This window comes from Canis lupus, chromosome 13 (assembly GCF_003254725.2).
Source record: "Canis lupus dingo isolate Sandy chromosome 13, ASM325472v2, whole genome shotgun sequence".
NCBI classification, from domain to species: domain Eukaryota; kingdom Metazoa; phylum Chordata; class Mammalia; order Carnivora; family Canidae; genus Canis; species Canis lupus.
In genome coordinates, this window is record NC_064255.1 from 48620156 (window position 1) to 48640812 (window position 20657).

Consider the following 20657-nt stretch of genomic DNA (forward strand, 5'->3'; position numbering starts at 1 on the left):
TCCCTCCTGCCCTATGCTTGTTTATCTGTATGGCCTGCAGGATTGTCACATCTGCCACATGTTACCTTCACCACTTATCATTGTTGGAAACTTGTTTTCGTTTTTCCTTTAGAATGCAAACTCCATAAGACTAGAGGTTGACTTCATCTTTGCTATACCTAGTACAGGCTGAAAACATATTTGGCACTGAAATAGTTATTGAGTTTATCACATAATATAACTTTTGACAAATTGTCAAAAGCAAAAAGCAGTATTACCTGCTCAGTAAATACTGGTGGAATGAATATTCTACTGGTATGTGTTCTGAGAGGAAAGGAACCAGTTCTTATAGACTAGTACTTAGCAGATAACAGGCACTCAATAAATCTTTGCTGAATGTGCAGATAAGTTTCACAGATTCCACAGGATCAAGTGACTAATTGGACATGGGGGATGAATGAGAGGAGAGATTGAAACATACACATAGTTACGTGTATGTTTTATGACTTTTAATCTTATTTTGAGAAATTTTTGAGCATCTGGTACCTTGAAAGATTTCTTGTATTTTTGTTTGTTTTTAGATTTGATCTCACTTAATGTTAACATTTAAGTCTTCTTTTGAAATATATTCTTAGCTATTAAAAGTTAATGGACTGTTTCCTTGTATTTATGTTTTCTATTCTTTAATTTTAGTGACCTAGTTCATACAACAGAAAGTCTTCGGAAATCAAAATTATCTACTGTGAAAGCTGAAAAAGAAAGTGCCAATTTTGATTTTGTTTTGGAACCTTATAAACTTGAAAATGCAAGATTGATCAAGGAAAATAATGAATTATACCTGGAGTTAATGAAACTGAGAGAACAGTCAAGCCAACACATTAAAGGTACAGATTTGTGGGACGCCTGGGTGGCTCAACGGTTGAGCCTCTGCCTTCAGCTCAGGGCATGATCCCCAGGGTCCTGGGATCCAGTCCCTCATCAGGCTCCCTGCGAGGAGCCTGCTTCTCCCTCTGCCTATGTCTCTGCCTCTCTCTCTCTGTGTCTCTCATGAGTAAATAAAATAAAATCTTTAAAAATAAAAAAGTATAGTTTTGTGATTTTTAAAATGCTGTGTTTTTGCCCTTTTTGTTTTTTATGTAGGGAAGACTCATGTAGAAATGTGAGAGCTTTCCTGATAACAGACTTGAAGTAATGTAGAGTGCACTGAAGAGTTCCCAACAAGTAAAATAAATTTGCGTTTCATAGCTATAATCATCCTCACTATATATGAATTAAATTTTTAGAATTAGGGATCCCTGGGTGGCTCAGCGGTTTGGCACCTGCCTTCAGCTCAGGACGTGACCCTGGAGTCCTGGGATCAAGTCCCGCATTGGGCTCTCTGCAGGGAGCCTGCTTTTCCCTCTGCCTGTGTCTCTGCCTCTCTCTCTGTTTTTCATGGATAAATAAAAATATTTAAAAATAAATAAATAAAAATTTTAGAATTAAAATTGCTATAGAAAGAAGCACAGCATAGTCAGTGATATTGTAATAGCACTGCACAATGATAGAGAGTAGTTACACTTGTGGTGTGCATAGCATAACTTACAGAGAAGTTGAATCACAATGTTGTACACCCGGAACTAATGTAACGTGTCAACTATACTCAGTAATTTTTTTTAATCAATAAAAAATATTGCTGTAGGAAATATTAAATGCTGAAATTAAAGAAATGTCCTTGAAACGACTTTCGAGGTGAAAGCCTTGTATCATTCCGATTCTTTAATACTTGGTCTTCGAACTAGAAGAGTGAATAGAATGATTTCAAAGGTGCTGATTACACCTTCAAAGGTGATGACTACAGAGGGTAATTGAATGGCTATCTTACTATAACTTCTTCTTAAATTCAGTAGGAGCCCTGCCTAATACCCGGCATGAATTCATAATCCTTCAGTTTCATACCCAGTTTACTACATTAGATCAAAAGCCATAATTTATATTAAGCCGTATAGCAGAGGAAAACTAATTCCCTTTTTTGTTTAGTGACTTACTTGTAGTTTTGTTAACAGTGCTAGAAAAGGTAATAGCCTTTCAAACAAATCTTGGATAAGAATCAGATGGAGGGATCCCTGGGTGGCGCAGCGGTTTGGCGCCTGCCTTTGGCCCAGGGCGCGATCCTGAAGACCCGGGATCGAATCCCACGTCGGGCTCCCGGTGCATGGAGCCTGCTTCTTCCTCTGCCTCTCTCTCTCTCTCTCTCTCTGTGTGACTATCATAAATAAATTTTTTAAAAAAATTTAAAAAAGAATCAGATGGAGCCTTTCAAATTAATGTGACTTTTTGAATCTTTGTTAAATGGAAGGACTTCATAGATTTCTTGATCTGTAAAATACTCTGAATCTTTTTCATTTTAAGAGTTGAAAACTACGGTGAAGAAGTGTGCACGTGAAACAGCTGATCTGAAATTTCTAAATAACCAATATGTTCATAAACTCAAACTTTTGGAGAAAGAGAGCAAAGCTAAGAATGAAAGAATTCAACAACTTCAAGAAAAGAATTTGCATGCTGTAGTACAAACTCCGGGTGAGTCTGCTTCTTCTCAAAACAAATTATACACACCTAATCTTTTAAAGATATTAAAACTGTTGACTGAAATAAGACTAGATGATTTTGGATTGTCACATAAACTTTTAAATTTATCTCTAAAGATCCGGGTTGTATTTTATACATGTGCTTAGGAATGTTATATAATAGTAGTTTTTTAGATACAAGTAGTCTGACTTTAATGCTCAGAGTTTTATTTCCTTAATCATTATTTTAACTTCTTTTTAAAATTGTTGGGGCAGCCCCAGCCCCGGTGGCTTAGCAGTTTAGTGCCGCCTTCAGCCCAGGGCATGATCCCGGAGTCCTGGGATTGAGTCCCACATCAGGCTCCCTGCATGGAGCGTGCTTCTCCCTCTGCCTGTCTCTCTCTCTCTCTCTCTCTCTCTCTCTGTCTCTCTCTGCGTCTCAAATAAATAAACAAAAATCTTTTTAAAAAAATAAAATAAAAATAAAATTGTTATTATTTTATTTTAGTATTTTTTTTCCAAACCTAACTGTATTCAGCTGTTTTAAAGGTACTTGTCATAAACAATCGTGGTATTTCAGGGAGGACATGGCAGACAGTTGTTAGTAGTATACAACAGCTTTCAAAAATCCATTCTTCAGTGGACTACCAAAATCAGAAAGCCACTGTAAAACCCAATGAAGTCTTCATGTGATATTCTGAACAGGGAAGGTTTAGGGTGAGGGTTGATGGTTCATGCTTAACATGTTGTTCAACAACTTCTCATAAGCCGGCCCTGACTTTCAGGAAATGAAATGAAAATGGCAGAATTATCAATGTGAAGATCCACAAGCTAAAAAAAGGAATTCTTTTGAGGGATGCCATCTCAATATTATCATTATTTTAGTTATAAAGGTAACCCATACTCATCAAAGAATTTGGAAATGACATGCTTTCTGTATTTCTTAGTTTATTTTATTTTCTTTATGCTCAGTAGTTCTATAGCAAAATCAAAGAAGTGAAGGGGCATATCCAGAGTTGAGGGCGGTCCAGGCATAAATTTGGTGGAAGCATCTCAAGTACCAGTGACAAGTACCAGTGACAAGTACTTGAGATGTCTGAATCAAGGGATGAGGATTATGGGAGTGAGTGGGGTGTAGGAAGGTGCTGGATTATGAGATGAGGTGGAGACTGAGAGATTAAGAGCATGGCGAGGACCAGGAGTGATTTGGTCAGAATGAAGACTGGGATCAGAAGGGAGTTGGAGATCTAGATGCTGGCACAGTTCTAAGTGGTGATGAAGACCAGACATAATCATCTTAGAGTGATTAGAGTGTGCCTGTAGCTGAGTGGAATCAGAGGAGAATCGAAATGGCAGGAAATGAAATGGAGAGGGGGACTGTGGGCTAAAGGTAGAAAAGAGTGAGAAACTTGGGAGAAGGTCTCAAGTAACTAGAAGATTAAAGAGAAAATGAAGATAATCATGTTTCCTGAGAAAGGAATGGGGCAGATTCCAGAGAGATTCAGCAGGTCTAATCTATAGAATTCAGTGACTCTGGAAGACTTGGGAAGAAGAGGAATTCCCAGATTTCTGTTTCAAGTGAATGAGCTGGTGGATGATGGTACTATTTTTAAGGTAGAGAAGGTAGAAAGCAGAGCAGGAATTCATTTTGGCATGTGTCTTATACCCAAGGAACATCTGATTTGAGATTTCTAGTACATGGTGGGATATGTGGATCTGTTTTTAGATATATGGTCTCAGATGGAGATTCAAATTTGGGAGTCTTTGGAGTAATGTGGGAATTGAAGTTACAGATACCGTAGGAATTACCTAGTGAGATTATGTAGACTGGGAAGAAACAGCAGACCCTGAGAGGAGGTTGGTATTTAAAGGACTGGTGGAAGGAGAAGGTCTAAAAGAAACTGAGAAGGAACAACCAAGGAGGAAAACTAGGAAAGAGGAGGAGGAGAAAATGGTTTACCTTGTTTAGGTGTGTGACTACAGGCAAATCATTTAAATACTTCTGATCCAGTCTCTTCATCCTCAAAACAAAAGATATGTATACACAAAATGTGCCAGGCTTCTAACGAAGACATGGCTGTGGATTATGTTTGTTCTTTGTGCACATAAATTCATTTTTCAAGTGTGTGTCTAATCTTGGCCAGGTACTGGGAAAGGTAAATTATCTATGTAATTTGGATATATCTTTCCATAAAAAGAAATTACTCCCACTAGTTTTAAGGATAATTAAGTAGACATACCCCACTAATTCAGGTTATAGCATCTTTTATATTACAGATGACATTCATTCATTATTTACTAATTTTGCTGCATGAAGTTTCTGTTATCTCTTCTTTGGGGATTGCTTAATAAACATGTTTATTTTAGCTATCACTGCTTTAAGGTTCTCATTTGCCAGTTTTCTGCTGATGATGGTCTCTTGGATTTATGACAGCAAATACTGCAAGATACGCTCAACTTTTAATCTCACCAAAGTCTTGTTCCCATCTAGTGGAGGAACAGATTAAGTACCATGCATGCAGAAAATAAAACTTGTTTTATAACCATGTCTTATTGAGATTTTCAGGAATGCATTGTTTAAAGATCAGGGAGTGAGTGTATATATAAGGGAGGAGATATTTTATATCTAGGTAACTAACTAACATGAGCTAGAGACACCCTTTATAACAAAAAGTCTAGCCTACTGGACTGTTTAATTCTAAGACAGTGTTTTGTTTCTTTTAAAAGTTTTTAAAACACATTTGTGGGGCAGCCCCGGTGGCGCAGCGGTTTGGCGCCGCCTGCAGCCTGGGTTGTGATCCTGGAGACCGGGGATCGAGTCCCCCATCGGGCTCCCTGCATAGAGCCTGCTTCTCCCTCTGTCTGTGTCTCTGCCCCTCTCTCTCTGTGCCTATGAATAAATAAATAAAATCTTTAAAAATAAATAAACAAATAAAACACATTTGTGTTTTAGGTGGCAAGAAAAGAAGTATTGCTTTCAGGCGCCAGCGTATGCAGATTGATGAACCAGTCCCTCCCTCTGAAGTCAGTTCATATCCAGTTCCTCAGCCAGCTGACCCTTACATTGCAGACCTCCTGCAAGTGGCTGATAACAGGTGGATTAAATCATTTTTTGTTGGTTTCGGTTAATTACTGATTAACTCTGTTTCTTGATACTAGGGCTTCCATCTTCTTAGCTGTTTTATCTCCAGGGCCTAGCACAGAACTTTGCATGAACACTCAGGAAATCCTTTCTGAATATATCCTGAATATAGAATGTTTTTACTTGTTTTGAAATTTTGATCTCAGGTAGATCATAAATCTGATGTTTCTGTCCATATTTGCTTTAAAATAATTTAGGGCCATCTAGGACCTGTTTAGTAGAGTTGCTTTAATATTTAATTTTATCACCTAATTTGTTTTTTGCAGGACTCTCTTACTTCATATTATGTCTAATGCCAGTGAACATGAATAGATTTGTAACTGGCTTTGATATTCTTGCTTCATGATTCTTTAGCTCTGTGTGTTTGTTTTTCCTTAAACTGGAATCAGATATAAATTCTGTTTTAATTAAAACTTCGTTAAGGTCTCTGGGAAAGGCACTATGTAAGTGTTCTGGGGATAGAAAGATGAGTAAGATGGTATTGCTGCTCTTGAGAAGCTTTTATTCAAATAGTAAAGATAAGAAATACACAGAATGCCATTAAGAAAATTATAAGAGGTTCACAGGAGCAAGAGAACACTCATGACAACTTCTGTGGTCATAGCTGGAGAAACATTGTAAAATATGTACTATGGTAGTAAAATTGGTTAGTGCAGATAATCTTTCATTTTGTAGATCATGCAGAGAACATGAGTTTTTCTGCTTTATTAATTTCATAACAATCTAAAGGAACATTGGTTGAGTTACTGATTAGGATCTCTTAGTTATTGTCACACAGTATTACATAACTATGTTTATACAGTTACCTGACCTTAATTGTGAAATATTTTGTGCGGTTTTTTTCTGTTATCGTTGTAATCTAGGACTTCTCAGCAGTGTGTTAGTATATTATATAAGGAGGCTTTTGGTCTCCATATATGTCATTTTCTGTGTTTATCTTTCCCATTAACATCTTTCATTTCTATCAAACCATCATAGGTGGCATTGGTCGCTTGATGATCTTGTTTGCTTTCTTTCACACATACATTTTGTTTGTATTCTGGGTAATCTGTGTGCATGCATAGGAGTGCAGTTGCATACAACTTTTCTCCTAAACCTAGGTTAGTAAAAATATTGGTGCCATTAACAGCAAGGACAAGGTGTGTCCAGCCTCACTCTTCTTCATGGAAAATCTCTCTTAAAAGCAGACCTGGCTTCTGGCTTTATTTTTCCACTATGAAAGTGGTTATATTATATCTATGTTAATGTTTGGCAAAGTTTGATGTAGTACAGATACACATGGGCAGTTGTAGAATTCAGATAATTTGAACAAATCTTGATTTTGTTAGAATTAATGAGTTCCATAAAGGAGTAGGTTTTCGCTGTAGTTAATTGGTAAATTGTAGTATTTCTCAATATTTTTCTTCTCTCCACAATTGCAGAGTAGTTCGTTAGAAAGTACAGGGTCATTTAGGGTCAGAAAATATACTTTAGTCCCTTATTTCACTTAATGATGTGCATTTTGGGCTAGATGCTCTAGTTTCCTGAACCTAAGATTTGGCAGCAGTACCTCAAAGAGTTTTAAGGATCAAAATGTAATAGTAGACCTAATGTTATCTGAGTTTCAAATTATTTCCCACTAGGGGATCCCTGGGTGGCTCAGTGGTTTAGCGCCTGCTTTTGGCCCAGGGCGCGGTCCTGGAGTCCTGATATCGAGTCCCGCATCGGGCTCCCGGCATGGAGCCTGCTTCTCCCTCCTCCTGTGTCTCTGCCTCTCTTTCTCTCTCTATGTCTATCATAAATAAATAAATAAATCTTTAAAAAAAATTATTTCCCACTCAGTTTTTTTAATCTATTCTTGTAAAATTAAATCTCCAAGATGTTCTACTCTATTCATGCTGTGGTTTGGAACCCTTTGGCACGATATTTCATAACTTATTGAGAAATAGAAAGTAGAAAATTTATAGGAGAATATATCTACTTTCATTTCTTGAGGTTTTGGGTTGGTTTGTTTTTTTTTTTTTTTGTATTTCTTAATAAAAGTATATTGGCATTAATTATAAATGTATTTCAGAATTCAAGAACTTCAACAGGAAGTCCACCAGTTACAAGAAAAGTTAACAATGATGGAAAGTGGACTGAGGGATTATAACGAGCAGGTAGGATTTTTATTTACTTCCATAGTAAGGATACATGGTTACATTGTTGAGATGGATATGCTGTGGTTGTAAATAAAGTTGGGTTATATTTGGGATAACTGATACTGAATTTTTATTCAGCTTTTATCTTTTCCACCAATTTGTTAATAGAGATAATAGCTGGAGTGGTTTAGATAGCTTCAGAGTAAACAGTGCAGTCCCTTGGTTATAATAGTTTTGGGGGGTTTCTTTAGGTGACTCAGCTATCTCCTCTAGTATTGTAACCATATTACTTGTTTCCATCTTGGGAGATATTTTACTGAAGTATGCTTTGTAGGGGTATCTTAAATAATTTTTTTACTCTAGATTTTGTCATTTGGAACGTCTTTTTTGATAGTCACTCTTCTGTGGTACCATATTTGTTGTGTGTTTTCTATACAAGACCTGGTAAAATGGTTTTCTGAAGAAGCAGGGGAATTAATGTATGTAGGTTAGATCATAATCATACCCTCTATTGTTGTTTTGGCTAAATTGTATTTATATAATTACAGGCTTTCTTTCTTAATATGCTTACTGAAGCTTAAATTGGGTAACATGTTTTTCATTTTCTGCACATGACTGTATTTTTTTGGAGTGAAGTGATTTGCACATACAAATATAGATGTAACTTATGTGTTAGTATAACTGTTAAGTTTGTAAAGTACTTTGAAGATTATTCCATTAAATTTGGAGTAAAAAGGAGTTGTGATCATGTCAACCAAAAAACTTAACTATATGGAGAGAGATGGAAAGTATCAAATATGCAGAAGTTGAATATTATTTATATTTTTCAATTTATAATCACACTTCCACCATATTTTTTTCCAAGTACTTTATAAACATAAGCTGACCAATCTTTACTATCTCTGTGAGGTAGATGAGGTATTTGGAGAAAATAGCCTGACCGTTGTGATTGAAACTATCAATTTATTGTGGTTATCAGGTTATCAGTCTTAGTTGAATGTACTCTGATGCCTATTTTTTTTTTTTGCTTAAGTTTGTTCTGTTTTTCTCAGTCTTTATTCCAAACACTGCTGTTCTCCTCCAGCTCTTTCCCAAGCCTATAATAAACACCCTCCTTCTCAAGATACCACCTTGTCTCAGCTTTATTTCTACCTTAAAATTAACAGTGTTCACACTGAACTCTCTAGACTTAATGGGTAGTGTGGCATTCTTCACAAGTGGTAAGGCTTGCTCTTTCTACCTCTGCTCTTGGCTCCATTTCCTCTCCTTTTTTTTTTTTTTTTGGCTTTAGTCGATTATTCTTTCTTTAACAATATGGCCACTTTACAACTAGTAATGCTTTTAATCTCCCTAACAATCCTAGAAGGACGTGCTATTATGGTCATTACTAATATCCCCTAAAAAGATCTCCTTTAACCACCTTTCTCTCTTGCCAATGTCTTCTCTCTCAGACTTCTCAAGAGCATCTTATTCTTACTCTTCTGTCTCACGTCTTTATCTCCTGCTGTCCTATTGCATTCTGGCTTCTGCCTCCCATTACGTAAATTGGTCTAGTTAATGACACCAGTGACATTAATTGCTAGATCCAAAAGGATACTTTTAGTCTTTATTTTCTCAATCCCTCTGTAGCATTCAACATATCTGATAATTTTTCTTTGAAATACTTTCATGACTTCATTTTCTTTGTTTTCCCTTTTTAAAAAAAAGTCTTATCATTTCTTTTTTGCTTTTTTTTTTCCTGTGCCTGTTTCCTGAAATATTACTGTTTTTCAGGATCCTGTCTTTGACCCTTCTCCTTTCCCAGTATATTTTCTCAGAAGGTCTCATCTCTCTCTTGGTTTAAAATATTCCCTGTATGTTGATGACTTCCCAGTCTTCTGGCTCAAATTTCTGCAGAGCTCCAGACCCATATATCCAATTTCACACTGGGCATTTCCACTTGAATGAAAGCTCTTCGTACCATATGCCTAGTACTGAACTTGTTATCTTCTCCCTCAAATCTGTTTTCCCTCCAGTATTCTCTACTTTGGTAGCATCACCATCTGTCCAAGCCAACATTCTGTGATCTTTGTAGATCTCATTCTCTTCCCTTCACATACCACTCACTACTCACCAAGTTCTGTCATTTTCAAGTACTTTGTAAACTTACTTTTTCGGCTCTAGTCTATCTTGCTGTTTTATTTTATGCCTTACTCATCTCTCATAAATTTCTCCAGTAGATCTCCCTTCCCCTGGTTTTATTCTTATTCATCTTTTAGTCCAGAGCAATCTTTCTCCTTGGCAAAGTATTCAGAGCTTATAATAATTAACTCCAGCCTGATTCCGCAGATCTTACCATAAATAAGTTCCCTTGTGTGTTACAGTCCAGTCTTACTGAGCCATTTCTGCTCCTTCAATCATACCATGTGGCATTATGCTTCTGTGTCACTGCCTGGAACAGTTCTCCTTTCTTCTCTTCGTAGCATCATATATAACCTTTTTAATTTTTGATCAAGCCTTCACTAATTTCTATAGGCATATGAATATATCATGGAGAGTAAATCAGTTTATTCCCTTAACTACTTTGGTGCCATATACCTTTTTCCTTTCATATACCTTTCATGCAGGTGAGTAAGTGTGAATTCATGGTTGATAGTGATCTCTGTGATTTTATGTGTGTTGTTTTTAAATAATTATTAAATTCACCCCAACTGCCTGTCCTTTTCTATATTGAGTTTCAGTAGCAATTCTTTGTGTCCTACATTCATTCATTTACTCTACATTTATTCCACCAGGCACTGAAGTAGATTAGACCTCAGTTCTGATACCTAATAGTTTATTTTTATATAAACATTGCCTAATCTTGGAGGAGGGGGGAAAAATCTAAAATTAATTGGGAATAATATTTTCAATAGAAGTACTTACAAAAGCCTTGTTGACATTCTTATTTTGATATTTTCTGTGTTTATTTTTGCTCTGTGTATATGCATTTCATAATTCCATATAGGTGTTGGTACATACATGAATGTTAATGTCTTATATACTTATAAAACATAAGAAATAGAAGTATATCCAAATAAGTGTTTGTCCAGTGTTAATTATTTTCAGTTCAAAGCAGATTTTTAAAGATGATAACATGATTTTATGTCTTCAGATTGAGCTAAGAGAACGAGAGATAGAACGACTATCAGTTGCATTGGACAGGGGCCGCTCCCCTGATATTCTCTCTTTGGAGACTAGAAATAAAAGCAATGAGAAGCTTATTGCTCACTTAAATATTCAGGTAATGACTTTATAATTATTTCACTGGGTATATAAAATCCTTAAGTATCATGGATTTGTAAAAGTGACGGAGTTGTTCACTAGTGTATTATTTACAGTGGGAAAAATTTGATAGAGCCAAAGTATCCAGAAATAGGATGCAACTATTGAAAAATCATGTTTTTAAAGAATACTTAATGAGGCAGAAAAATATATACACCGTAATGTTAAATATTTAAAAGAGGAGAATAAACTATAGACACAATGTGATCTTCAGTTTGCTTTTGGAAATGTGCATATGAACTTGGAGAGAGAAAACACTAGAAGAGAATACAGCAAAGTAAACTAACAGTTTATCTTTGGGTCATGAGGTATCCTTTTTTATTTTCTTTATTTTCAAATATTTATTTGTTTTATAATGTAAAAAAAGATTTTTATTTTTTTTTATTATTATTTTTTATTTTTTTAAAAGATTTTTAAAAAGAAATAGAAAAGCTAAACATACGGGCAGCCCAAAGGGCTCAGCCATTTAGGCCACCTTCAACCCAGGGTGTGATCCTGGAGACCTGGAATCTAGTGCAATGTCAGGCTCCCTGCATTTGCCTGTGCCTCTCTGTGTCTCTCATGAATAAATAAATAAAATATTATTTTAAAAAGGTAATCATATAATAGATTCTCTTGCCTTGCATTTGACTTGGGAGTAAAAGAACAGGAGACTTACATAAAACATGTTACATTACCTATAGAAATTTAGACATGTCATTGCTGCTTGGGCTGTTACCAGAATTGAGTAAGTCATGAATATCAGCAGTAGCTCTAGAGCAGTGCTCTCCAACACAAATATGATATGAGCCACAAATGTAATTTAAAATTTTCTGGGAGCACATAGGTGGCTCATTAAGTTAAGCATTCGACTGACTCTTGATGTCGGCTTGGGTCTTGATCTCAGGGTCATAAATTCAAGCATCCGTGGAACCCACTTAAAAAAGAAAAAAGGGGAAAAAAATGAATCCCAGATTTCAATGTAAAACATAAAACCATAAAATTTTCTAGTAACTAGATTAAGAAAGTAAAAAGAAACAAATGAAATTAATTTTAATAATGTGTTTACTTCAGTGTATCCAAAATATAATTTCAATGTGTAATTAATGATGTTGAGATATTTTACATTCTTTCTTTTTTGCACCAAGTCTTTGAAATCTTGTGTATATTTTACATTTATAGGACATCTCAGTTTGGACAAGCCACAGTATGCACATATGGATACTAGTGACTGCTATATTGGACAGCACAGTCTAGAGTGATATTATCATTGTAGTGATATTCTTGTAATTTTAGAACTCTCTGTTAGAATAAAGTTCACACACATGTTTTACTTTTCCTTTCCATCCGTGTTTAAAAATTGGAAGCCAGTGGCTATATCTTTTTATCATACTTTACATTGTCAGTTTTGTTAAAGCAGTGTAATATTATAAATGTAAAATAGCTCTGTTTAAATTTTTAGTGCTTTAAGAAATACAGTATTTTGAAATATTTTTGTAAGTGCAGTATTTAGGATGATTTTCCAATTCATATACCTGTGATTACAAATTCAATTTAGGTTGACTTTCTTCAGCGAGCTAATAAAGACCTAGAGAAGCATATACAAGAGCTTATGGAAACCAAGGAAACAGTGACTACTGAAGTTGTTAATTTAAGTAACAAAAATGAAAAACTCTGCCAAGAATTAACTGAAATAGACCAGTTAGCACAGCAGTTAGAAAGACATAAAGAAGAAGTGCTTGAGACTGCCGATAAAGAACTTGGGGAAGCAAAGGTATGTCTGGGTTGTGGGAGTATTTGTTAATTCTCCTGGAACATCGTGAGTTTAAGCCTCCTTGATATCTGATTTGGTCTTAATTCAAGTTTTTCTGAAATATTGTTTATGCTCTCTAAATATGGGTGTGTTTCTGAAGCACACCTTTTCTTAGGATAACTCTCCAGATTTTGTCCTATTTTCTTCAAGGTTTTCATCTCTGTCCTTTTTATCTCTGTATTGTGAGTGGGCTTTGAAAATATGTCCTCTGTGTCATCCTGTGCTCACGAGCCCTTTAAAAATATTTTCTGCAATAATATATGTCCTTAAAATCTTTAAGTTGGTAGCTAACATTTTTCATCTTTAAGTTTAAACAGATATGAAAGGGAGCATGTGGCTGATGTGTTGGGAGGAGCAGGCAACTCTTGATCTTGGGGTTGTGAGTACAAGCCCCTGTTGAGTGTAGAGATTACTTAAAAAATAAAATCTTTAAAAAAAATAAAATCTTTAAAAAATAATAATACAATAATAGATATGAAAGATATAATTTCCATTTTATTGTAAATACTCTTAAAACTGTCACATTGTTCTTTTAAACAAAGCTAGTAGAATGTAAATGACCCTTTTCTTCTTGAAATCTCCAGAGTTTTATCCTATTTTAACATATTTATACTTGAAGATCTTTTCATGATCACTCTATCCAACATCTCTGCAATAAAAAATATATAAATTGAAACTATATTTATTTAGAACTTGTTTAAATGTCCATAGTACTCAAAGCAGTCTGCAGATTCAGTACAATCCTTATCCAAATCCCAATGACATTTTTTATAGAAATGGAAAAAAGTTATAAAATTACTAAATCTCAAGAAACTGAGAATAGTCAGTGGAGTCTTAAAAATGAAGAATATAGGGATACCTGCCTAGCTCAGTTGGAAGTGCATGTGATCTCAGGGTCATTATTTCAAGCCCCACGTTGAGTATAGAGACTACCAAAAAAAAAAAAAAAACTTAAGGAGCACCTGAATAGCTCAGTCACTTGAGCATCTACCTTTGCCTCAGGTCATGATCCCAAAGTCCTGGCCTCGAGCCCAGCATCAGGCTCCCTGCTAAGCAGTTCCCCCTCTCCCTCTGCTTGCCACTGTCCCTGCTTGTGCTCACTCTTCTCTCTGTCAAATAAATCTTTTAAAAAATAGTAAATTTTTAAAATAAGCTTAAAAAGAAAATGAAAAGAAAATTATTGTGGTTTTAATTTTGTTTTTTGTGGCTCTAGTTTCATCGCAACACTCCTATAACTTATTCCTCTCTTTTTCCACTTCATTTTGCATCTTCTATGTTCATGCATACAACATACTAAACATAGCTTCTCAAGTCCCATTGGCAGTGCTCAAGAATGACAGTTTGGCTCACAATAGGTTCTGTTGGGTCAAAATATTTTAATGTGGGCATTCAGTGCTCTCATTTGCCGTATAGAGGTTCCACATTGGTAGTAGCAGGTGAGGGAAATCAAATAAGATAGAAAAAGTAGGAAATGACCGTGCTATAAAAAGAACCCACAAATCAAGGTTCAAGGAAGGTCCTACAAGTATATAGGTCCTACAGGTGTATATGAGAGGGCCCTCTTGTTTCAGATGTTACAAATAGCTCCCTGTAACCATTTAGGATGCCAAGACTTTAAAGAGAAGCATGGACTTTGTCTCCTCTTTACTGAAATTGAGGCTTAAAACAGCTAAAGCCTCCCATCTCACTGGTGAGAAGGAAGACTAAAAAAATGACTTGGTCTTATTTGCAGTGTGACTCAGTGTGATAAGTATTCTTGACTTTTAGGTCTGTACTTAATAAGTTTTTTATTCCTAGAAAGAGATTAAAAGAAAGCTTTCTGAAATGCGGGATCTTGAAGAAACAATGGCAAAACTTCAACTGGTAAGTAGATGTCATGTTAAATTGCCAGATATTTTGATAAGAAAATTTGTATGCTATATTTTACATACATTTTTTGTTGAGATGTAATTTACACATTATAATATTCACTCTTAAGCATTTAATTCATTGGTATTGGTATAGTTATGAAGTACTGCAGCCATTATGATCATCTAGTAACAGAACATTTTCATCACCCCAGAAAGAAACATCATACCCATTAGAAGTCACTCTCCATTTTCCTCTGCTCAGCCCCTGACAACTGCTAGTCATTCTGTTTCTATAGACTTGCATATTTGGACAGTTTGTACAAATGGAATTGTACAATATGTGGCCTTTTGTTTCTGGCTTCTTTCATTTAGCACAGTGTTTTCTTTTTTTTTTTTTAATTTTTTTTTTTAAATTTATTTATGATAGTAATAGAGGGAGAGAGAGAGAGAGAGGCAGAGACACAGGCAGAGGGAGAAGCAGGCTCCATGCACCGGGAGCCCGATGTGGGATTCGATCCCGGGTCTCCAGGATCGCGCCCTGGGCCAAAGGCAGGCGCCAAACTGCTGCGCCACCTAGGGATCCCTAGCACAGTGTTTTCAAATCTCATGCTTGTTGTAGCATGCATCCAAGTACTTTCTTTTTATGGCTGAGTAATATTCCATTGTATGAATGTATTTAATTTCACTTATGTTTTTATAATTCTTTAATTTCATACAGAGTAGATGGCAATTTGAATTTGGAAAACCTGTTAGGAATTTTATATTTTTTTAATCACTTCATGACTTGTCAGTTTAAAACTAGAAATTGATAATTGTTGAAGTTGTTGACTTTTATTAAAAGCATCCAATCTAGGGTACCTAGCTCAATTGGAGCATGCAACTTTTTTTTTTAGGATTTAATTTTATTTATTTTAGAGAGAGAACATGTGCATGAGTGGGGGGAGGGGCAGAGGGTGAGGATATCAAACAGTCTCCACACTGAACACAGGAGTTTGTCAGAAAGCTTGATCTCACAACCCTGAAATTATAACCTAAGCTAAAATCAAAGAGTTGATCACTTAACCAACTGAGCCACCCAGGTGCCCCTGGAGTGCACAACTCTTGATCTCAGGGTTGTGAGTTCAAGCCCCATGTTGGGTATAGAGATTACTTAAAAATAAAATCTTAAAGAAAAGAAACACTCCTCTTTTAATAAGCTTTGGTAGTGCAAACCATCTTCCTAGATAGTATTTGCTCTGATAGTCTTCAAATGAGAAAAATGGTAGTCTTCCCAGCATAAGCCTAGATCTAACATATGGTTTTATAGTCTAGAACTGACAGCATGTCTTGCTTCTAGGTAGAAACTCCTGGGTGGTCACCTAAAAAGTGATTAGGGATTTTTAAAATTTTTTACTTAAATTCAGTTTGCCAATATATAGGATAATACCCAGTACTCATCACATCATGTTCACTCCTTAATGCCTGTCACCCAGTTACCCCATCCCCCCACCTACCTCCCCTTCTGCAACCCTTTGTTTCCCAGAGTTAGGAGTCTTTCATGGTTTGTCTTCCTCTCTAATTTTGATGATTGGGGATTTTTTTTAATAGCTTATTAAATTGGATGGGTTTCTTTCTTTTATAAAAAAAATTTTTTTGTTTACTCATGAGAGACACAGAGAGAAGGCAGAGAGAAAGGCAGGGTCCATGCAGAGAGCCTGATGTGGGACTCGATCCCAGGACCCCGGGATCACACCCTGAGCCGAAGGCAGTTACTCAACTGCTGAGCCATCCAGGCATCCCTGGATGGGTTTCTTATATTAGAAACTAAGACTAATACTAATTTTCAAGTTTTCTCATTATATATATAGTCTTAAACAGTGTATCAGCAATATTGTGGTGGCATAAGGAAAATTAAAAAATGCATCCAGGGCAGTCCAGGTGGCTCAGCAGTTTAATGCCGCCTTCAGCCCAGAGCGTGATCCTGGAGACCCGGGATCAAGTCCCACGTCGGGCTACTATGCTGGTACATTGTAGGTGCTTGAATACTTGCTGATTTTTATATGCTCACTGTGAATCACAGTGGTTTCCCTTTTATTCACCTGCAGCTATTCAATTCAATATTGAATAACTGAATCAACTAAACCTGCAAAATATTGTCCTCTCTTTTTTTCTTTTGGATGGGGTCTACTCTTGAGTCGCATCAGTCTTGTGAAATTCTTCCATGAGGTCAATAAACAGAAAGTAGATGTTTAGATGTTATTTTTACTAACAACGTAAACTCTGTGAGGGCAGGGATTTTTGTTCACTGCCATTGTATGTACACTCTAAACAGTTGAGTGTGATTCATAATGCTTGTCTTGCCAAGTTTCAGTAGAATTGGCTGACAGTAAGATACTTTCTGACCTTTCTTATTTTTTCCCATTTATGCTATATTATGTATTTTTAAGATAAATGATATTAATAGCTTACATTTATTGAGCACTTGCCATGTGCTAGACACTGTGCAGAATGCTTCATATCCTTAGTTTCATACTCACCAGTGAATCCTTGGTGTCCAATAATGCTCTTATCCCCATTGTGCAGATGAGTCTGCAAGAATAACCAACATAGTTACTGGTACCTACGGTAGTCTTAAGCACTATGTCTTCATTCTGCCTTCCTTTAAAAGTAAGAAAGCTTTAAAACTTTTTATTGCACAAGTACATATTCATTTTAAAAAGTAGGACAATATGCTAAACAAATTAAGAGAAAATAAAATCTAATAATTGTATTCAGAAAGGAGCACTGTTGATGTTTGGGTTTTACGGTCCTTTTAGCCACAGTTGATAATTAACTTTAGTTGAAATTATATATTTGACTAACTAAAAGTGTGTGTCTGTGTATATATGAATTATTCTTAATTAAATGTACTTACCAAAATATATTTTTTAAGCTTTATAATATTTTATAAAGTTGTTAGAAATCCTAATTACAGTATTAAAATTTGTAGGAATTAAACTTATGCCATAAAGAAAAGGAGAGACTGAGTGATGAACTACTTATAAAATCAGACCTGGAAACTGTCGTTCATCAGCTTGAACAAGAAAAGCAAAGACTTAACAAAAAAATGGAAAGTTTTGCAGTTACAGGTAAAATACAAAATGTTGATAACTTAAAAAGTGAATGTGATTTCCACCTGACTTATTATTTTTCTTAGTAATCTTTCATTCGTTTATTCAATAAATATTTGTGGAGTGCTTGTTATATACCAGAAACCATACCAGGTTTGGAATGGAAAACCTCTCTCCCTCAATGACCTTACAGGATTCTTTCATATTTTGACTATTTGGTATACGGAACCCTGCTTGAATATTTTCCAATAGAAGTATATCCTTTTTTGAGGCAGATAATGGAATTATTTAAGACTCAGAGGAAAACTAAAATTATGAAAAATTGAAGTACGGAAATTGAAGCACTTGCATCACCTGAAAGAACACATTCTCATTCTCTTTCTCCTTCTCTCTCTCTTTTTCTCTCTTCATAGGGCAACTTTCTGCCAGGTACCAACCCTGAATGAGTTAGTTTAAGAAACATGTAAGAATGTTCCAACCATTCGACAAACGTTTATGAGCCTGTTGTATGCCAGGCTCTGTTTTGGGTACTGGAGAATATGATGGTAAACAAAATACACAAGGCCTCTGCTCTTGTGGAGCCTTTGTTCTAGTTAGACAAATTAGCAACACATAAATTAACAAGCCAATTTTAGATGATAAGAGGTATTAAAATGGGGGAAGATGTGCTAGAATTGACTGACCTGAGGTCTCAGAGACAAGACACCAGCCAAATAAAGATTTGGGGCAGTTTTTTCCAGTCAGAAGGAATGGTAAGAGCAGAAGCCTGGTGCTGTCAAATTCCCATGTGTCTTCAGAAGTAAAAGAAAAGCCAGTGTATTATATTACAAAGAGGCTATATCCTAGGCTCTTCAGCATCCATGTGGATAATCTGTTTGACCTCTTCTCCACTTACTGGCTGTATTTCTTGAGTGCATTACTTAACCTCTCTATGCTGTCCCAAGGGTTACCGATGGCAACTACCCAAAAGATTGTTCTGAGGATTAAATGGGTTAATACATTAAACTGCTTTGACCTATGTATGTAAGTTTTCAGTTTACTTCCTTTCATACCTAGCTGTAACCTGTCATTTCTGCATGATCCTTCACGTCTGAAATTCCCTACTTCTCTGTGCTGCAAAAGTACCAGCCTGCCAAAAATCCTACCACAAGTCAACCAAAATATTTACCTTTTACACGTTTACACATGAGCAGCTAAGTACTGGCTGTGTGTGTACCCAACACATCAGTAGCAGTATAAATTTTTTTTTTTAAGATTTTATTCATTTATTCATGAGAGACACAGAGAGAGAGAGAGGGAGAAGCAGGCTCCATGCAGGAAGCCTGACATGGGACTGGCCGGGTCTCCAGGATCACGCCCTGGACCGAAGGCGGCGCTAAACCGCTGAGCCACCGGGGCTGCCCAGTAGCACTATAAATTAGATAGTCCTGAACTTGAGCAGCACTCTTGATGATGTATGGAAATCTTACTCTATGTTTCTTACCACTTGATCTCCTACTCTCTGCAGGGAACATTTCACATGTTTTCCATTCTCAGTAAACTTAGGAATCTCATTCCACTTCCCATTCTGAGTGGGCAATCTTCAGGTTCCCTAAGAGCATGGAAGCCACCAGGGAGGCCTTCTGTCAGTTTCTGTCCCAAGATCTTAAACTGTCCATTTTTATCTTTCCTCCTGTTACTGTGGAAGTGTGTCCCTCTTAGGAAAGGCCACTGCTTCCATCTGTTCTCTGGATCCTACCCTCTCTAATTTTAAAACCTTGCATATTATCTTTTTTCCATAACTTTAGCCTGTACTGTTTTTGTCCATTGGCTTTTTTTTTTTAATTTTTATTTATTTATGATAGTCACACAGGGAGAGAGAGAGAGAGAGGCAGAGACATAGGCAGAGGGAGAAGCAGGCTCCATGCACCGGGACCCCGAGGTGGGATTTGATCCCAGGTCTCCAGGATCGTGCCCTGGGCCAAAGGCAGGTGCCAAACCACTGCGCCACCCAGGGATCCCCATTGGCATTTTTTAAAAAGATTTTATTTATTCATGAGAGACAAACAGAGAGGCAGAGACATAGGCAGAGGGAAAGCTGGCTCCCTGTGGGGAACCCAATGCAGGACTCAATCCCAAGACCGATCATGCCCTGAGCCGAAGGCAGATGCTCAGCCACTGAGCCACCCAGGCATCCCTGTCCATTGGCATTTATTTATTTATTTTTAAGATTTTTATTTATTTATTCATGAGAGAAACAGAGAGAGAGAGAGGCAGAGACACAGAAAGCGAAGCAGGCTCCATGCAGGGAGCCTGATGTGGGACTCGATCCCAGGTCTCCAGGATCACACCCCAGGCCAAAGGCAGCGCTAAACCACTGAGCCACTCGGGGTTCCCCAGGCATTTAAACATACCCTGATATGTCTCCTAAGGCAAGGGAAACAAAAGCAAAAATGAGCTTTTGGGACATCAAAATAAAAGGCTTCTGTACAGCCAAGGAAATGGTCAACAAAACTAAAAGGCAACCTATAGAATGGGAGAAGATATTTGTAAATGATACATCTGATAAAGGATCAGTATCCAAAATTTATAAAGAACTTATAAAACTCAACACCAAACAACAAACAATGCAGTTAAAAAATGAATAGAAGACATGAATAGATGTTTCCAAGGAAGACATAGAGATGGCCAACAGACACATGAAAAGCTGCTCATAATAAAAATCTGTAGCTGAAAAAAAAAGAAAGAAAAGCTGCTCATCATCACTTATCATCAGGAAAATACAAATCCAAACTATAGTGAGATATCACCTCACGTGTGTCAGAATTGCTAAAATCAGTAACACAAAAAACAACAG

At 36.4% G+C, this 20657-nt stretch overlaps 1 protein-coding gene across 5 annotated transcripts in view; it reads left to right on the forward strand.

Moving 5' to 3' along the window:
• Positions 1 to 20657, forward strand: part of CEP135 (centrosomal protein 135) — a 78360-nt gene that overhangs the window by 4620 nt on the left and 53083 nt on the right. For all 5 annotated transcript variants that reach the window (XR_007401713.1, XM_025435594.3, XM_025435593.3 and 2 more), the window contains exons 3-10: positions 673 to 863; positions 2371 to 2538; positions 5479 to 5620; positions 7721 to 7805; positions 10921 to 11049; positions 12628 to 12843; positions 14680 to 14745; positions 17701 to 17839. Coding sequence is in view for 4 of the 5 variants with exons in the window: in XM_025435594.3 (XP_025291379.3) it covers positions 673 to 863; positions 2371 to 2538; positions 5479 to 5620; positions 7721 to 7805; positions 10921 to 11049; positions 12628 to 12843; positions 14680 to 14745; positions 17701 to 17839 (1136 nt within the window). In the remaining variant the exon portion in view is untranslated. The remainder of the gene's footprint in view (positions 1 to 672; positions 864 to 2370; positions 2539 to 5478; positions 5621 to 7720; positions 7806 to 10920; positions 11050 to 12627; positions 12844 to 14679; positions 14746 to 17700; positions 17840 to 20657) is intronic.